The 19,599-nt window shown below is 45.3% G+C and overlaps 1 protein-coding gene across 1 annotated transcript; it reads left to right on the top strand.

Moving 5' to 3' along the window:
• Nucleotides 1–1,404: 1,404 nt before the first annotated feature.
• LOC133776023 (10 kDa heat shock protein, mitochondrial) lies at nt 1,405–1,861 on the top strand. Its single transcript, XM_062214679.1, has one exon. The coding sequence runs from the start codon at nt 1,436–1,438 to the stop codon at nt 1,742–1,744; it is 309 nt and encodes a 102-aa protein (XP_062070663.1). The 5' UTR covers nt 1,405–1,435; the 3' UTR covers nt 1,745–1,861.
• Nucleotides 1,862–19,599: the final 17,738 nt, after the last annotated feature.

Here is a 19,599-nt window from a genome sequence, read left to right as displayed (position 1 = left end):
TAGGGTTGCTGTGAAGATATTTATTTGAGAGACAAGGAGCTCCCAGCACTCCCTAAATGCCATCAGCGGCAGGGACCAGAGCTGAAAGCCAGGAAGGCAATCCAGGTCTCCCATTTGGCAGGAACCCAATTAGTTACTTGAGCCATCATCACTGCCTACTGGGGTCTGCAAAGGCAGGAAGCTGGGAATCAAACCGAGGTACTGGAATGTGGGGTATGGGGATCGTTTTTGTTTTTAAGATTTATGTATTTATTCAAAAGGCAGAGTTACAGAGAGAGGGGGAGAGACAGATCTTCCATCTGCTGGTTCATTCCCCAAATGGCTGCAATGGCTATGGCTAGTCCAGGCTGAAGCCAGAGGCCAGGAACTCCATCCAGGTCTCTTACATGGGTGGCAGGGGCCCAAACACTTGGGCCATCTTCTGCTGCTTCCCCAGGAAGCAGGATTATCAGGAAGCTGGATTAGAAGTGGAACAGCTGTGACTGGAACTGGCACCCTTATGGGATGCCGGCACTGCAGACAGTGGCTTAACCCACTGGACCACAACACCCACCCTAGATAGGGGTATCTTAATCAGTAGGCTAAACACCACTCTTGCTGTGAGGATTAAATGATTTACTATAATTAAATTATATCATGTAGAATTCTTTGACTTGTATCTGACAGTTACTTAGTAAGTATTCCGTAAATGTTACCTGGGATCATCATCATAATCACAGGCGTTTATAAGCACTTGCCTTTGAAATTTGTTTCATTTTTTTCATTGAATTCTGAGCAGCACCATAGAACAATGCATGGACTTGGGCCTAGAATCCAATTAGTTTTGAATTTTTGATAAATTAATGTATTGTAAAACAACATAAAATATTTTTGCTTATTGTTGATATACATGCCTATTTAACACAGTTGTAGAAAATATTATTATTTTTTAAAAGACTATTTATTTATTTGAAAGGCAAAGTTACAGAGAAAAAGAGTGAGACCTTGCATCTGATGGTTCACTCCCCAACTGGCCACAGTGGCCAGAACTGGGCCAATCTGGAACCAAGAGCTTCTTCCAGATCTCCCACATGGGTGTAGAGGCCCAAGCATTTGGGTCATCTTCCACTGCTCTCTCAGGTGCATTAACAGGGAGCTGGATCAGAAGTGGAGCAGCAGGGACTTGAACCAGCGCCCATACAGGATGCTGGCATCACAGGCAACGGCTTTACCCACTATACCACAGCACCAGCCCCCAGAAATTATTATTATTGTCTGAGAGATTACACTTTACTTGCTGGTTAGTTGTAGAGTAATGGTTAGGCTAAGTCTCTTTAAAGTATGTCTGATCTGGCCTCTTGTAGGCATGCACTCTGAAATAGTTTACAAAGAACACACTTTGTAAGATATATAGAGCCGGGCGCGAGATCGGAGCGGGAGCTGCGGCGCTGGGGCCATGGCAGGACAGGCATTTAGGAAGTTTCTCCCGCTCTTTGACAGGGTCTTGGTGGAGAGGAGCGCCGCGGAAATAGTAACCAAAGGAGGCATTATGCTCCCTGAAAAATCTCAAGGAAAAGTATTGCAAGCAACGGTAGTAGCTGTTGGATCCGGCTCTAAAGGAAAGGGTGGAGAGATTCAACCAGTTAGTGTGAAAGTTGGAGATAAAGTTCTTCTTCCAGAATATGGAGGCACTAAAGTAGTTCTAGACGACAAGGATTATTTTCTATTTAGAGATGGTGACATTCTTGGAAAATATGTAGATTGAAATCTCTGGAACAGAATCACATGAAGCTTCCCATTCCATTGAAGTTCTGAAATCTTTTCATCATGTAAATAATTTCCATGTCTCTTTTATAATAAACTAATGCTATCTAAAATAAAAAAAAAAAGATATATAGAGCCCTCTAAGAATTCTTTGTAGACATATGTAAAAATCTCAAAGCAATTCAGAGGTAACAAGACATGTTTAATAAAAATATAAATATGTTAATAATCACTCTTTGTATTTCTATATTGTCTTTTCCTGAAGAAGAGTGTTTTAGAAACAGTATTCAACTACTCTCAGCATCCCAGAGTGACTGTTATCTCCAGTCAAAGAAACTCAGAAAAAGGAAGTACTTATGGATTGCCTTAGCAAAAAGCTCATGAATACGCTATAGATGAATGGGAAGTCTATAGAACTAAAGTCATGAGATTTTCTCCTCTTTTTGCATCACAAATACACTACCTTACCTCTAGAGCAATATTTTAAGCCTCCTGTCCACCGTAAAATTGTGATGTCTTTTTTTTTTTAAATCAGTCATGTCGTAAAATCCTGGTTTTGGCACAAGATGGAGGTACATGAAGATATAATGAAAGAAACAAATTCAAAGTGTTGTCCAAGAATACACTGTCTTTTTAAACAACTCCTAAAGGGCTAGTGCATAATGTAATGGGTTGACTTAACCTATTGTGCAGAGCTAACAGGGCTATGGAAGTGTATTTCTAGCATTTCAACATCCAACAGTAGAGGGCAGCACTGCCCTTCTTTTGCAAAATGTTGAGCGATGCTGAGGACAAAAATAAAAGAGCAAAGCTTTCAGCATATGCAATTTGGAAAATGGAGTGTTTTTTGTTTGTTTTGTTTTGTTTTGTTTTAGGTGGCTATGTAGAAAGAATGTCAGGGCCTGCATTGCCCAGAAGTGGTAGACAAGATAACAGGTGAAAACAGGTTTTGGATACTCCACTCAGGATACAGATTCTGTGTGGCAAAGATAACAGTAGCTGGACTGTGGGTAACCAGATAGGGTCACCGTATGAACAGACATAGGCTCCTGCACTTTGTGGATGAAGTTGATCTGCTGAAATAGCCGGATGTGGTCTTTAAAATGTGTATAACTCGTATGGTCGTAGCCCCAGTAACTGCTTCTAGGTTTTTATTCACTGCCTTTATTCTGCTGGGTTAGTATTCCTCTGTCATACCTGGGGTGATCAGGACTTTCTCAGATTTAGCACATGTATTTTGCCTTTAAACAATGATGTCAGGTGGAGTGGGTGAGGAATGTCTTTCATGCAGTTGGTAGACAGCTGTTGTAAACAGCCGTGGCACTGAAGCCTGTATGCATGTCCTCGTCCTGTCGTGGCATGGTTTACCCCTCTCTGGTAAACAGCAAGAAAAAGCAACCTGTGGCCTGGTGCTTGAAGTTACTTGATGCTCTCTGGCAGTGTGACAGAGAGGAGAGAATCATTCTAATTTTAGCGAATACATCATCACAGTATTCCTAGCACATCTGGATTCCTCAAAAACTTTTTTCAACTTAAATAAATCACAGCAGAAATCAGAGCTGGAAGACATTGAATCTAGTTCCCAACTCTGCCATGGGAGCTTGGGCAAATTATAATCAACCAGTCTTCTGGCTTCCTCATCTGTGGAGCAGAGATAATACCTCCTGGGTTCACTAAAAAGCTCAAGTTAGAAAATATATATTGCGATGTTCAAACACTACTTAAGTACCTAACAAATACTTCTATCACTGTAACCCAAAGATATTCCTGCCTGTTCTCAACTCAGACTTTATGTCTTTTCTCTTCTAGTGTCGTATTTCTGAGGTCATTAATTTTCACATGTACTTAACTTTTTCCTTCAACTTAACTGCTAGTTAGTTCCTTGAGAACTGAAACCATAGGTTATACTCCCTGGTATCTTCCACAACAAAAAGGTATTTGATAGCCACTAGGAGCTCAGATATTTGTTGATTGACTAAAAACATGGAACTATAATACAGAACTCTTTTTTGATTATGGTAGAAAACATGTATTACTATATTTACCATCCTGTTTTTAAGTATGCAGTATAATAATGTTAACTGTGTGCATATTGTGTAACAGATCTCTAGACTGTTTTCATCCAGAATTAACTTTTTTTAAAGATGTATTTATTTTATTTGAAAGGCAGAGGCAGAGAATCTTCCATCCACTGGTTCACTCCCCAAATGGCCACAATGGCCAGAGCTGGGCCAATCTGAAGCCAGGAGCCAGAAGTTTCTTCCAGGTCTCCCACGAGGGTGCAGGGGCCCAAGGACTTGGGCCATCTTCCATTGCTTTCCCAGGCCATAGCAGAGAGCTAGATCGGAAATGGAGCAGCCAGGACTCAAACCGGAACCCATATGGGATGCCAGCTCTGCAGGTGGTGGCTTTATCTGCTAAGCCACAGCGCTGGATCCCAGAATTAACTCTTAATAACTATTATCCACCTCACTACTTGTTCTCCCTCTCTCTCTCTCTCTGTAAAATTTATCTGTTTTTGAAAGGCAGAGCAATAGAGAGAAAGAAATCTCTGCTGGTTCATTCCCCAAATAGCTGCAATGGGCAGGGCTGGTTTGCTAGCCCCAAAGTTCTTGGTTTCTATTGACTGGGCAAAACAAGAAAAGAATACAAAGGACCTTCACTGTGTGGCAAGGGATGCGTGGAACTGGGTAGTCAAAGGATGTCCACTCTGTTTTCAGTTCATCCTCCCCTTGTGAAGCCTGTGCCCTATTCTCTAAGATCAGCCATTTGCTATCCACCTGAAGAGATGCCAGCAAAGGAGGTGCCTCTAAATGCTTTCCCGTGTCATTGACTTCTAGTGTGTAATTGCACCTCTATGGAAACTAGCAGCTTAAAATATAAACTCACTTGCCAACTATGTGGTTTTCAGGTATCTGACCTTTGTTAATTACAGAAATTAAAGGCTTATTCTCAGTCATTTTCGCTATCACAGTAGCATTTTCAGCTGGTATGTGTGAAGACACTAGTGCAGAGGGAAGCAGTCCCCAGGAGAGGGACTGGCATTGGCTGTAAATGTATGTGCTTCTGGGAGTCCTCAACACGTGCTTTTAGAAACAAGGCACCTTTGCAGGTGCAGAGTGACTGTTAACTATGTCAAACTCATTTGGGATACCAGAGGATTTTCTCCCTTTACCAAGTATAAAAATAAACTCTAAATGGATGCAAAATTTAAATGTTTTAAATTACAAACAAAATAGGGAAAACAGCAGCAGGCATCTGACCTAGCTGCTAACACGCCTGTGCCCCACAGCAGAGTTCCTGGGTTCTGTTCTCAGCTCCTGCTCCTGACTCCAGCTTCCTGCCAGTGTAGACCTGCAAGGCAGCGGTGATGGTTCAAGTGATTGGAGAGAGACCTGGACTGAGTTCTCAGCTCCCAGCTCAGGCCCAGCCTAGTCCTAACCACTGTGGACATTTGAGAGTGGATGGAAGCTTGCTTTCTCTGAGGGTGGAATAGACTTTCCTAATCATGACACAATCTCAGTAACCATTTTTTAAATTGACTTTGTATAGGGATAAATGCCAAAAATAAAAGTATAAGACTTGGAAAAAATATTGCTATCATACTTATCAGCCACACTTATTATTATAATACCCAAGGCTTTCTTATGAGTTAAGCTAGAGTTTCTCAGGCATGGAAAATCAAGACACTGTGGCAAAAAAAAAAAAAAAAACCTAAATAAAAGATCTCTATGAGTGAAATCCCAGCAGAAAGAACGGGCCATCAAAGAAGGAGTATCTTTCTCTGAAGAGAGGAGAGAACTTTGGCCGGCGCCGTGGCTTAATAGGCTAATCCTCCACCTTGCAGCACTGGCACACCGGGTTCTAGTCCCGGTTGGGGCGCCGGATTCTATCCCAGTTGCCCCTCTTCCAGGCCAGCTCTCTGCTATGGCCCGGGAAGGCAGTGGAGGATGGCCCAAGTCCTTGGGTCCTGCACCCGCATGGGAGACCAGGAGAAGCACCTGGCTCCTGGCTTTGGATCGGCGAGATGCGCCGGCCGCAGCGGCCATTGGAGGGTGAACTAACGGCAAAAAAGGAAGACCTTTCTCTCTGTCTCTCTCTCTATCTACTCTGCCTGTCAAAAAAAAAAAAAAAAAAAAAAGAGGAGCGAACTTCCACTTTGACTATGGCCTTGTCTAAATAAGGTCAGAGTTTGTGAACTCAAGAGGCTTCCATAGCCTTGGCAGTTCATGATGAGAGCCTCAGGTGATTACTGCCGTCATAAATAAGAGTGTCAATTGTTAAATCAACAACAGGAGTCACTGTGTACTTACTCCCCATGTAGGATCTCTGTCCTTAATGTGTTATACTATGTGAATTAACGGTGAAACTAGTATTCAAACAGTACTTTATACTTTGTGTATCTGTGTGGGTGCAAACTGTTGAAATCTTTACTTAGTATACACTAAGTTGATCTTCTGTATATAAAGATAGTTAAAAATTAATCTTAATGAGGGGTGGGATGGGAGAGGGAGTGGGAGATGGGATGGTTGTGGGTGGGAGGGAGGTTATGGAGGGAAAAACCACTATAATCCAAAAGTTGTACTTTCAAAATTTATATTTATTAAATAAAAGTTAAAAAAAAAAAAGAGTCATAGCTGGGATCCAAACCTAGGTACCGCTGTAGAGGAGGCAGGCATTTTAACTATTAGACTAAATGTCTGCTCCAGGTTTTTTGTTTTTGTTTTTGTTTTTGTTTTGTATGTTTTGTGCTAAGAGGATTTATTCTTTATAGTAAAATATAGCTTATAAGAAAAAAAAGAAATATCACTTGCTGATAAATAGTGATGTTTTTAAAAACATAGATCTCAAGATGTTTTCTCTCAGGATGCAGAACAACTCTTGACATCTAACAGACACTTAATATTGGCTGGGGACTGGCTCTGTGGCAAAGTGGGTAAAGTCATCACTTGCAGTGCTGGCATCCCATATGGGCACCAGTTCAAGTCCAGGCTGCTCATCTTCTGATCCAACTCCTTGCTAATGTGCCTGGGAAAGCAGTGGAAGATGGCCCAAGTCCTGGGGCCCCTGCACCCATGTGGGAGACTCAGAAGAAGCTCCTGGCTTCAGATCAGCCTACCTCTGGCCATTGCTACCATTTGGGGAGTGAACCCGTGGATGGAAGATTATCTCTCATTCTCTCTCTCTCTCGCTTTCAAATAAATAAATAAATATTGACTGGAGGAACAAATAAGGAGACAGATCCATCAGAGTAGTTACAAGAATTGATGCAAAACTGTCTAATGATTGGTGAAGAGCGAGCATTCAGGATAATTTACTGCTTTGCTGAGGGCCTATGGGTACATAATATTTGCCTAGCACAATATAGGGGTTTATTTATTTAAAAACATTGATATAGTGCTTACTGTATGCCAGGTACTGTTGTAAGTGCTTTACAAATGCAAACTCATTAAAATTATGTAACAACTGAAGTAGGTGGTCTTATTATCCCAATAACAGATGAGACAATTGAGGCAAAAGTTTCTAACATTTACATATACATGCATTTGTATATGTATACATACCTTTTACATAAATGAGATCATAAATCACACATTGCTATGTCGTTGGGTTTTGTTCACTTGATAGGATATGTCTTGGAGATACTCCATGGCAGTACATGTAGGTCTGCCTCCTCCATTTTAACATCAGCACAGCATTGCACTATACAGATGTGCCCTCCTTGTATAATTGCTCGATAATTGGTGGACATTAAAATTGCTTCCAGCATGTTTGCTCCTATGAACAATGTTGCAATAAGCCTTCAAACTGCATACATCTTTATACACATATTTGGTAGGACAGATTCTTGGAGAAAGAATTGTAGGCTCAACAGCAAAGTTCAAGTCATTTTCTTTCAAGGCTTTTTTTAGCTTCATTGCCATTTCTGTCCAACTCCACCCATCTCCCGCCTTGTTTGTAGCAATAGTTCCCAACCTTGGCCGAATGTTAGAGTAACCCAAGGAGTTTTAACAATTACATGTGAGTGTGTCTTCGCTGCCCTCAGGTCCACTGAATCAGAATCTTTGGAGTAGGAATCCTTGTAGCGAAGATCCAGAATCATGTTAATCTAAACATTTAAAACAGAATAAAATAGAGCTCCAGAGCATTTTAAGATAGTATAATCAATTATTATGGGAATACAAATAATCACTGATTAGTTGTTTACTCTGAAAACAGCTTGAGTTAAATCAAATTGTGCAGCTGAACATAGTGTAGTATTTAATGATTATATAGCACTTTTTGAAAATGGTTTCTTTTATTTTTTAAAACACCTCAGAGCATCATTCATTCAAAGCTGAAGCAAGGTAAGTCAGGAATGACCTTGTCCACTTTACAATCCAGGAAGCTGATGGGGGTAAATGATGTGTTTCAATGTATTGTTCTAGAGAAAACTCTGAAGATTTTCTTAAAATTCAGGTTAATTTAGCAGGCATGGGGTGGGACCTAAGATTTTGATTTCTAACAAGCCCCCAGGTGGCGCTATGCTCTGGTCTGAGGCCCTCACTTTGATTAGTTAGCAACTGAATAAATGGTAGCCAGTTCTCCACAGAGGACAACCAGATTGACGGACAAACTAGGTGTCATGGAAATGATTTACACCTGGATAAGGATAAAGCGCTGCATCAGGAGTGGAGTGGCCAGGACCCGATGGGATGCTGCTATCTCAAGCCCCGCCCTCATGTCCCCTTTTTCATGAAGGTATACAGCACTTACCACAGCCGTGTCTTAGTTTTATTTGAGGAGTGTTTCCCATTAATTTTTAGAACCTGAGAGGACAGGGATTTTTACCTTTTTGCTCACCAGGTTATTCTTAGCACCTAATGTGATGCTGGCACAGAGTAGATGGCTGACAAATGTTTATGGAATAAGTGAATAAACCAATGAATAACCATGTGGAAAACTAAACGCTGTAGTAAGTGATGGGAAGAAGTTAATTATGGTTAAAACTAAAACCTAAGAGGCTGGTGTTGTGAAGTGGGTTAAGCCACCACTTGTGACCAGGCATTATATAGTGGAACACCAGTTTTAGTCCCAGCTGCTTGGCTTCTGATCCAGCTCCCTGCTATGCACTAGGGAAGGCAGAATATGGCCCAAGTAATTGAGCCCCTGCCACCCGTGTGGAAGACCAGGATAGAGTTCCTGGCTCCTGACTGGCCCAGACCTGGCTACTGAAGCTATTTGGGGAGATAGCCATCAGATGAGAGATATCTTCCTCCCTAGCTCTGCCTTTCAAATCAATCAGTATTTAAAAAACAAAAACCCTTGGGACCAGCACTGTGGCATAGCGAGTAAAGCTGCCACCTGCAGTGCTAGCATCCCATATGGGCACCGGTTCAAGTCCCAGCTACTCCACTTCCGATCCAACTCTCTGCTATGGCCTGGGAAAGCGGTGGAAGATGGCCCAAGTGCTTGGGCCCCTGCACCCATGTGGGAGACTTGGAGGAAGCCCCTGGCTCCTGGCTTCAGATCGGTCCAGCTTTAGCCATTGTGGTCGCCTGGGGAGTGACCCGGCACATGGAAGACCTCTCTCTCTTCTCTCTGCCTCTCTAACTGCCTTTCAAATAAACATAATTATTTTTAAAAAATGCTTTAAATGAGCATGAAGGCTTATTGCAACATTGTTTGTAAGAGCAAAAATACTGGAAGCAATTTTAATGTCCACGAATTATCACGTAATTATACGAGGGCACATCTGTGTAGTGCAATGCTGTGCTGATGTTAAAATGGAGGAGGCAGACCTACACGTACTGCCATGGAAATATCTCCAAGACATATCCTACCAAGTGAACAAAACAAAACCCAACGACATAGCAGTGTGTGACATATGATCTCATTTGTGCAGACGATAAGTGTGCACATATACACTCATGCCTGTGTGAATGTTTAGAGCATCACTGGAGGATACAGTGCTTACTTCTAGGAATAGGAATAGGAGGAAAAGGGACATTTTGCTGTGTAAACTTCTAAACATTTTACAACAAGAGCATATTCACGCACTGGATAACTGTTCAAAACACATTCCTGGGCTGTGGCTATCATACCATCTGTAATCCTAGATAACAGACTATTTCAACTGATTATTATTATTATTGTTACATAACGTTGAGTGCATAATTTTATAAGAAATAGTATAGTGGCTGACACAAGTAACACAAATCTGTAATATCTCTCAAAAACTGCTGGGGCAACCAGTGCTTTTGTGATAAAACCTGTCGCTTATCCACTCTGGGATTGCTGGAATTGAGTCGCGTTGATTTCTCTAGATGCCCTATTGAACGTCAAAACTTGACATTGAGGCCGGCGCCGTGGCTTAACAGGCTAATCCTCTGCCTTGCGGTGCCTGCACACCGGGTTCTAGTCCCGGTCGGGGCGCCGGATTCTATCCCGGTTGCCCCTCTTCCAGGCCAGCTCTCTGCTATGGCCCGGGAAGGCAGTGGAGGATGGCCCAAGTCCTTGGGCCCTGCATCCGCATGGGAGACCAAGAGAAGCACCTGGCTCCTGACTTCGGATCAGCACAATGCGCCGGCTGCAGCGGCCATTGGAGGGTGAACCAACGGCAAAAAGGAAGACCTTTCTCTCTGTCTCTCTCTCTCACTATCCACTCTGCCTGTTAAAAAAAACCAAAAAACTTGACATTGACTCTTGCCACCTCTTTGGGTCCTTGGGTTACCCCACTCCCCCTTAGCAAGAAGACTCCACTTCTGGAAGCATCTCTACATTAGTACTTGGCCCAGCCCTAAAAGTCACTGGGGACATAAGGCTGCCTACAGCCCCGCCTCACGAGGGTCAGAGCTCCCCCACTGCCAGGACCTGCAGCCTGTCTGGGCAGAGTTCTCAACGTCTGCTGCATGGGCCCTTCCTCCGAAACGGCCATCGAGCGCTAGACGTGTGTAAGAAGGGAAATTACTTCCGAATCTCAGCCCCAGGCCACTTCTCTTCTCTCTGAGAGAAACTCGGGGATTTTAACCTCAGAGCATTGGAACACAGTCAGGGCTGAAGCAGGCCAACCGAGAGGCTTCCAGCCCGTGCAGGGGCCCTGCAGACCCCTCCCCTCCAGCTCCCTTTCATTTCTTCAAGTCACACAGCCCGACAGACTTTGATGGGGAAACCAAGGTGGTAACGTCGCCCCCGGCAGCTGAGGCCCTGCTCATCCTCCTGTGTTTGACAGACAGCAGAGTACTGTTATCTACAGAAGACTTCGCTCACGGGAAACAAGCGTGCCAGGGAGGCCTCAACAGGAGGAACCCAGACAAAGCCACCTACCTGGTTGAAATTTCTTGCAAGAGGAAGTGATTTTTAACAGGACAGACCCTGAAAACCAAATGGCTGTTCTAGTTGTCCCCAGAACCATGCATAAAATGGTGGTAACTGTGGTCTCCAAAGGCTGGTGACACTAGCAGATCTGAGAAGTCTGTCTGAGGTTCCACACAGAGGGCCGGGGCCTCCAGGTTACCAGCCAGGGGAGTGCAACAAAACCAGAACGCCTCCAAGACGGCAGAGGCATGCTGGCATAGCCAGGTCTCCTCAACCCGCCCCGCTATCCGTGGTTCTGACTTCAACATCACATCAGAAAATCTGCGGAGCCTGCTTCATATACAGGTCCTGATTCAGAAGGGCGGGAGGAGGGCCAAGGAATCTGCATTTCAACAAACTCGAGGTGATTGTGGATGCACGCTCACACACCACCTGCCACTGGCCGGGCAGACACCTGTAGCCAAGGCTCCTCGTGGCACGTCCAGCCCCTCTTGGCATGAGCTCCCCTCTCCCTGGCTGCCAAGCCCAGAGCAGGTTCTCAGTAGCTGTTCCCATCAGAGGTGGAGCCAGTTCATCTCTAGGAGACTCCTGAAGGAGAAAGCAGCCCCCAATCATGTCCTGCTGAGCCCAATGCTGCCACGTGGTTCCGTCCTACTAGTTGCTGATTTTAACCAGGTGTTTTGGTGGTTGTTGTCTTTGTTTTAGCTTCTAGGTTCTCAAGTCTCGTATACATTAGAATCATCAGGAGAGTTTGGTGAGACTCCACAAACCCTGTGGGAAAGAAGCTGTTGGTCAGCACTTTGATCAGCTACTGGGCAATGCTCATGCACACCAAAGCTTGAGAACTGCCATCCAGAGCAAATGCATAAGCCATAGAAACTATCATTGGTAAAGTCCAAACACGGTGTGGCAAAAACTGAAACTAAAGCATTGTTAACACAGAACACAATCGCTAGCTCTCTTAATGTCCTTAATAATTTTCTACAGATGCACTGGATTACCTGGTTTTTGCCATGTAGAAATATGCTGTCATTGAAGAACACCTATCCTCAGAAATCTCAACTTTTAAAACTTTTAGAGATTGTTTTACCACTTCAGTAAAGCTAGTGTTCATTACGTTCTCATTGTGTACGAGGCACTGTTGTAAGCACTTCAGACAGATTAGCAGGTGAGAAAACTGAGGCACAGCGAAGTTAATTTACGTGCCAATAGTTGCACAGCTGTTAACATTTGAACCCAGAGCCCAGCTCTTAACCTTACATCACCTGCTCATATTATTAGCAGTACTGCAGGGACAGGTGTTGGCCCAGCAATTAAGATGCTGCTTGAAACACCTGCACCCATTTCGGGGTGCCTGGGTTTGAGTTACCACTCTGCCCTGGATTCTAACTTCTTGCTAATGTGCACCCTGGGAGGCAGCAGGTAATGACTCAAGCAGCTGGGTCCCTGCTACCCACGTAGGAGAGAGACCTGGACTGAGTTCCTGGCTCCTGGCTTTAGTCTGGCCAAGCCCTAGATGTTGCAGGCATTTTGGGGAGTGAACCAGTGGAAGGGAGAACTCTCTTGTTCTCTCTTTCTGCCTTTCAAATAAATTTAAAAAAAAAACTTTTAAATAATAATATTTCTTTCAACAAATACCTATTTGACACTTGTGGGTGCCAATGTTGTGCTGTAAGTATTCAGGGACAAATTAGGTAAATTCTGCTCCTGCCTGTATGGGGCTCTGGATCTAGTGCACAATCTGAATGTGTCAGCCAGCTCTTCAGTGCACTGCGGGGACACAGTGGAGCCCCAGGACATGGCTGGGCTTGGTGCTGACACAAGAAATTTCTCAGAGAAAGTGAGGTCTAGGCTGAGCTCGCAGGATGTGTGTGAATTCACCAAGAGAAAAGAAGAGCAGGCCTCAAGGCTGAGGATACAACAGACACAAAAGCCCAGGGCAAAGACAGCCTCAGACGTACTTTGTCCAAAAACTGCAAAGTGGTTTGGTCTCACTGGAGCAGAAAGAGGGTCAGGTACAAGTGATGAGGTTGGACAGATCCACTGGAGCCAGACTTGGAAGGGCCCTGGAGAGCATAGGAAAGGGTTTGGGTATGTGGGCACTGGGGGCCATTGCAGTGTTGGGCCAAGCAGGTCGCTGAGGAGAGGCATGGGGCCTGACCCACAGACCTATGAGCCAGTGAATGTGGCAGTGACTGAACAGAAGTGAGCTTGGACAGCCACGGGGAACAGCAGCCTGCTGAAGTAGAAAGAGAGGGATATTTGCACAGAGACTGAGAAGACGCAAGAGGAAAATCTTGACAGGTATCATCATTTGAGCTACACTCTTGGCGTCAATATTTCTTAAATAACGTTTTCCCCTAGTGCCTAAAATTATGGTTGCCATAAAAATTGTATCTGTATATATTTCTCCAGAGGTTCATGTAGGCAACAGAGAATCTGTGGAGGATTTCGGTGCATCCTTGCATCGTGTTAAGGAAGTGAACCGGTGAAACATGCTTCTAGCTGCCCTCTGATTTCTCTTTCCACGTGCCTTTCTGTGTCTTTACTTTGGATATGCTGTCCTGCCTCCCAGGAGTGTCCCCCAGGGGACAGCCATGGGCAGGCCATCGACAAATGTGGGCCTTCTCTGCGGAACTCCTTCCATGTGGCACAAGGGCATGTATGGAAACCCAGAAATCAACCTGGGCATCCACAGTTCTCTGCGGAGCAAACCAGATGTGAGTGATGTCTGTGTTCCCTGCAACAACACGTGTGTCTTCTCCAAAAGACAGATTAATGAACACTCTGGCTCCTCTATTGTTTACTGTTGTATTAAAACAATAAGTGCTTGTTCAAAAAATATAGTGAAATGCAGGATAGATAACATTTCAGAAGTGGATGAAGTAAGAAGTTGTTAAATCCTCTCACCCCATTACCTATTACCATCCCCTGAAATATACATTGTTAACAGGTATGCATTTGCAACCCATTTTCAGATGCATTTTTCAAGCCATATGTAAATCTCAGATCACACTACCCGGATTGTTCTGAGACTTGCTCCTCACACACGTAGTGGCCAATCTTTACGGTGGGGTTTGCAGCTTTCTGTACTCTGTTCTTCCCACGTGTCAGTTCGCAGACTTCTGTTGATGGCCATTTGCATTGTTTCTGGGTTTTCTTCAACCTGCTTTTATTCTTCAGAAGGTGAGGGGCCCAGAAGAATGTTGTTTGGGCTACAGTTTGGAGTCAGCGTCTTCCCGACTTTGCCATTGTTGGTCCCCGCCTTCCCGTCTCTCCGAGCTTGGCTGGATGTCTCGCTCCTTCTGCTCCCTCTGATCTCGCTCCTGCTCAGTTTAAGGTATGTTTGTTGTTTTAGAGATCTCCTTACAGAGTCTAGGACTCTTCAGAGGATGTAAGTTCAGCAAATAAACAAACTATTGTCCTAACTTGACATTCTTCTTCAAGAGAGTTTTGGGGGCACTGGTAGATGTTCTCGTGCTCTCTGGGAATCGGCTTAAAGCCTCAAGTCATGTTTGAGCTGTGCTTTTAATTTCCCTGGAAAGAGCATCCCAGCTGGAGACTGGCTCAATGTGCAGGCGTATCCCACAGCCTCAGAGAGCTCACAGTTACCCAGGGGGCTTCTGGGAAGACAACATTAGCATTAGGGAAGCAACTAGAGAGCCAAATGCTACATCATGTGGCACAAGCCTTTGGGCAACATTTCATGAAAGACCTGGCTCGGAGGAATTCCGAGCTTCCAAGGGGAAAGTGAGGTTGAGCTGTGTTAGGAAGCAGAAGGGAACATTCTGAGACTGCCGCACAGGAGGCACAAGACTTGACAGGGACCTGGTGATTTTTTTGGTACCTTCCTATGTGAAATTCTTGTTGAAATTCTCCCTCCCTACCTCCAGGAGAACTTGAGCTTGAGGAGGAGAAAGACCCTGGCTTGTTCACAAGTGAATCCGCAGTTCGATGTTCAGTGAGTGAAGGAACGTGTTGTGTGTGGGGAACAGGAGAAGACTGGCCTATTTGGAAAAAGGTCTCTCTCTTTGGGAGTGGGGGCTCTCCACTGACCCTCAGAGAGGCAGCCACGAGCCTGTGTTAAGATTCAAAACAGGCCCGCGCCACAGCTCACTAGGCTAATCCTCTGCCTGCGGTGCCGGCACCCCGAGATCTAGTCCCGGTTTGGGCGCCGGAGTCTGTCCTGGTTGCCCCTCTTCCAGTCCAGCTCTCTGCTATGGCCCGGGAAGGCAAGTCCTTGGGCCCAAGTCCTTGGGCCCTGCACCCGCATGGGAGACCAGGAGGAAACACCTGGCTCCTGGCTTCGGATCGGCGCAGTAGCGGCCATTTGGGGGGCAAACCAATGGAAGGAAGACCTTTCTCTCTGTCTCTCTCTCTCACTATCTAACTCTGCCTGTCAAAAAAAAAAAAAAATCCAAAACACATGGGCACATGGAAACATCTAGACTGGATATGGGAGCCACTCACCATTGCCAAGGTGGACCCTGTATAAATTGCAACAGGACTTAAACCTGAAATTAAATGGAAACACAAACAAATGAAATTGCTCTGCACAGTCTGCAGGACTCTGTGGGCTTGGTGAGCCAACAGCTATACTTTGAAAAGGAAGAAAAAGGTCTGTTCAGCCCTGTTCTACCCTTCCCTTGTTAAGGACATGGTAAAGGATTACTGTAGTTGCAATAATTTTATGAGTGCCTACTATGATTATATTCAGTGCTTAAGCAGATAGATTCAGTTTTGTTGCAAATTAAACCCATTGTCAACCCAAACTGTCCTGGTTTGTTTTTACATACACTGTTGTATTGTAGGCCTTGCCATCCTGGACTCGTGTAACTGATACCAGACCTAAATGCAGTGCTTTACGTTGTTCCTAGCACACCCTCTCTTATTGATTTGAGGCTGTCTTTCAGCTTATGGAATTCATTTTGGGCCTCGATCCTATCATCCATCACTGTGGTTATTCCCTTAGCCTGATGCCAACCATACTTAGGATCTGCAAATCCCCCAAGGGAGGTCATTTGGAGAGTTCGAAGGAGCACGGAGTGTTTGACACCCCACCAGCCATCTGTCAAACAGGAAGGATGCTGGGCGCTAGGACACAGATACATGGACAGAACTTTAGGGTGCAGATGAGAGTCACTGTTGGGATTCCAGGTCGACGCATGCCAAAGTCAGAATCCCTGGCTGAAGCAACGCAGAACAGTTTCATCCAGGAAGCTGTGTTGCAGAAGTAAAAGGGAAAAAAATAACTGGGCAAATTTAGAAGCAGGCAGAGAGAGCGAAAGGACATGTTCGATGTAGCGACAACAGTGGAGGTGGCAGAAGGATGACCGGCCACAGTCTGCTGCTGGGACTTGGGTCTCTCCGGCAGGAGAAAGCAGATTCCCGGAGCATCATAGACCGCTGGGAGCACCCCCCCCCCCCCAGCTCCCAGGAGGAAATTGTGCTCTGGGGTTCTGAGCTGGCCACTCCCAGGTTTCCCCTTGCCTCCTGCATCAGTGTCCTTTGTACCTTTCTTCTCAACCCCCTCTCTGTTGCAAAATCAATTACAACCCGGGTACATCTCCAGTGATGGGTACATTTTCCATCTGCTCCAAACAAGCACGCCCTCAGTCGCACCACTCCGCGCTCGCCTGCTTCTCCCCATCAACGTTATCGTCCGAAGCTGTGCAGGAACACAGATGTTCTCACCCTGTTGCTCCAGCACAAGCGTATTTTCCCAGTGTCCCTCTGTGTGTGTGCTCCAGGCACCGACTCTCTGGGGAGGGAGAGAGTAAATGTTTTCATTCCAAACCCTCAGGGTCAGGTCTTGTTTGTCTAAACTGTGTTTGTTGTCGTAATTATCAGATTAGCTGATCTCTGGCAGCAAGTTGGGGGGCAGAGAAGGGGAGTCAATTAACCCTGTGTGGGAGGGCTGCTGGGCTTTGTTACAGGCAATACCTGTGGGAGGAGCTGTCACTGTTCCTCCTAACCTGGAAGACTTGGCTAGAATACCTTAGGCCAACCCAACAGGCCCTCCTCATAGTCTCTTCTAAGCAAATCCAGCCGTCCAATGGGCTCCAACAGGCATTTAGCAGAGACAGAGGTTAAAAGGACATCTCTCCAGGGATCTGCTGGGAAAAGAAAGAAATGGAGCTTAAAGAGGATCTGGGTAAGTAACCCCACAAAGGGTATCGGTGACGCTCAGACCCAATAAGGGAAGCAGGAGGATACACTGGAGGCCTTTGGTTTGTCCGCCCCTCCCCTCCCCCTTGGCATGAGGGCAGGCAGGCTACCACGCCCTGTGTAGCTTTGTTTGGGGGATTTTCTGTTGTTTCTGAGAATCAGATAATTTTTTTACCACTTTTTAAAATATGTATTTATTTACTTATTTGAAAGGCAGAGAGAGAAAGAGGGAAAGACAGAGAGAGCCTCAGTCTGCTGGCTCACTCCCAAAATGACCACAATGACCGGAGCCCGGCCAGTCCGAAGCCAGGAGCCAGGAGCTTCTTCCAGGCCTCCCACGTGGGTGCAGGGGCCCATGGACTTGGGCCATCCTCTGCTGCTTTCCCAGGCACATTAGCAGGGAAATGGATTGGAAGTGGAGTGGCCAGGACTCAAACCGGGGCCCGTATGGGATGCCGGCACCACAGGCTGCAACTTTACTTGCTACACCAAAGCACAGGCCCCACACCACTGTTTTTTTAAGGAAACCAATAGTCATAGACATTCACTAGTCTTTGTCGTCCATCTTAAAAGGGCTGGGGCTTTCAAGATGTTCTCATTTGCCCTCTCCTCCCACCCACAGCACCTTTGATATCCGGCCTCCAGAGACAGCACGAATGCCGAAAAGGCTGTCTCCTCTCAGCTACCCCAGGGACAGCTCCTCGCACCGTAACTGCCTCCTTTACAGATGATTCAGTCTTGTCTCTGTGCGGAGACCTCCTCTTTGAGGACAAGGACCATCCTTAAGTCCTAAATATTGGTAAAGCAGAGGGCTCTGAATGCATAAATAGGAGGTATTGATACACACTGGTTGCAGGCAGATTTGAAACTTCTTTTTCTGTTTCTCACCTGTGTTTCTTCCTGGTTTCCCCATTAGTTTTTAATTAGTGTGATTGTTTACAGACCCTTTATTTCTAGAACAGTCCTTCAGGTCATACTCATCAGCCCAGGTCCTCCTCGTCAAACACACACACACACACACACACAGGGGAACCAATATTGACCAAGTGCCTAAATACCTAGCACTGTGCAAACGTATTCCACGTGCAGCATCTTAGGTGAAACCCCGCCATGGCTTGTGAGCCAAGTGCTGGCACAGGAAGGAAGCATAGACGCGGCTAGGTAAGCAACAGAAGCAAGGTCCCACAGTTGTGAGTGGGAGAAGACAGCCCGAGCCCCAGGTGTGTGGGACTCTAAAACCCACACACATCCCATCTTTGGCATTACTAAAGTGAAGGAAAATTCAGACAGTTAGGGAGAATGTCACCCAAAAACCAAGTAAAAGTCAACCGATCTCTCTCTGGTGTTTTGGTGCACATGCAGCTATGATGATTTCCTTGTAAAAATAAGCCTTTCTTTGAATTTCCTTTTAGGCATTTATATCATCTCTCTTTCCATTCCCCAGGCTTATTATTAAAGATTAGGAGGGGTAGGGGAGGGCAGGCACCTAGTTTAGTGGTTAGGATGCCCACTGCAGTACCAGAGTGCCTGGGTTCAATGCCTGGCTCCTCTCCTGACGCCAGCTTCCTACTAATGCAGACCCTGGGGGCAGTGGTGATGACTCAAGTAATTGGGTTCCTACCACCCACAAGGTTGACCTGGATTGAGTTCTCAGCTCTGCTCAGCTCTGGGATTCAGCTTGGCCCAGCCCCAGCCCCAGCCCCAGCCCTTGAAGGCATTTGTGGAGTGAACCAGTAAATTAGGAGCACTGTTTCTCTCTCTCTCTCTCTCTCTCTCTCTCTCTCTCTCTGTGTGTGTGTGTGTTTCTGCCTCTCAAAACTTTTTTCTAACTTTTTAAAGAGAAGGAAATATAGAATGGTGATTTTGGCACCTTTGGGCAAAGTATTACCTACATGTAGAGCAAAATGAGGCAGATTCTTACAAAAAAAAAAAAAAAACCCAGATTCCTAAGATACCTTACTTGATCCTGGCTGCGAATGGTCAGTTTGTTCTTGCTAAGATGCCTGAAGCACTCAGGATGTGTTCTGGCCCAGGAGTCAAGATATCTGACTACCCCTAATCGCTATATGGTCTTGAGTAAGGCACATACCCTCTCTGGGACTTATCTGGAAAATTAGGGGTCGGACTAGATGGCATTTAGATGATTGTTTTGCTGATGTACTATCAAATCCTGGGCTCCTATAGGGAAACAATTAGGGAGACTTATTTAGAGATATGACATTTTCTTGATTTAATATATGAAGAATAGTTAGAAGAATGCCTGGCATAGAGAAATGCTAGAAATGTAGACTATTACAGAAGTGTAGGTGATTGTTATCATGGACAAGGGGAGGAGGTGGAGGAGGAGACTAGATCCATGGCTTATGAACACATTTTTACCTCTACTTATGA

This window comes from Lepus europaeus, chromosome 17, assembly GCF_033115175.1.
Source record: "Lepus europaeus isolate LE1 chromosome 17, mLepTim1.pri, whole genome shotgun sequence".
NCBI lineage: Eukaryota > Metazoa > Chordata > Mammalia > Lagomorpha > Leporidae > Lepus > Lepus europaeus.
The sequence above is the reverse complement of the archived record's forward strand: the minus strand, read 5'-3'. Positions and strand labels throughout refer to the sequence as shown.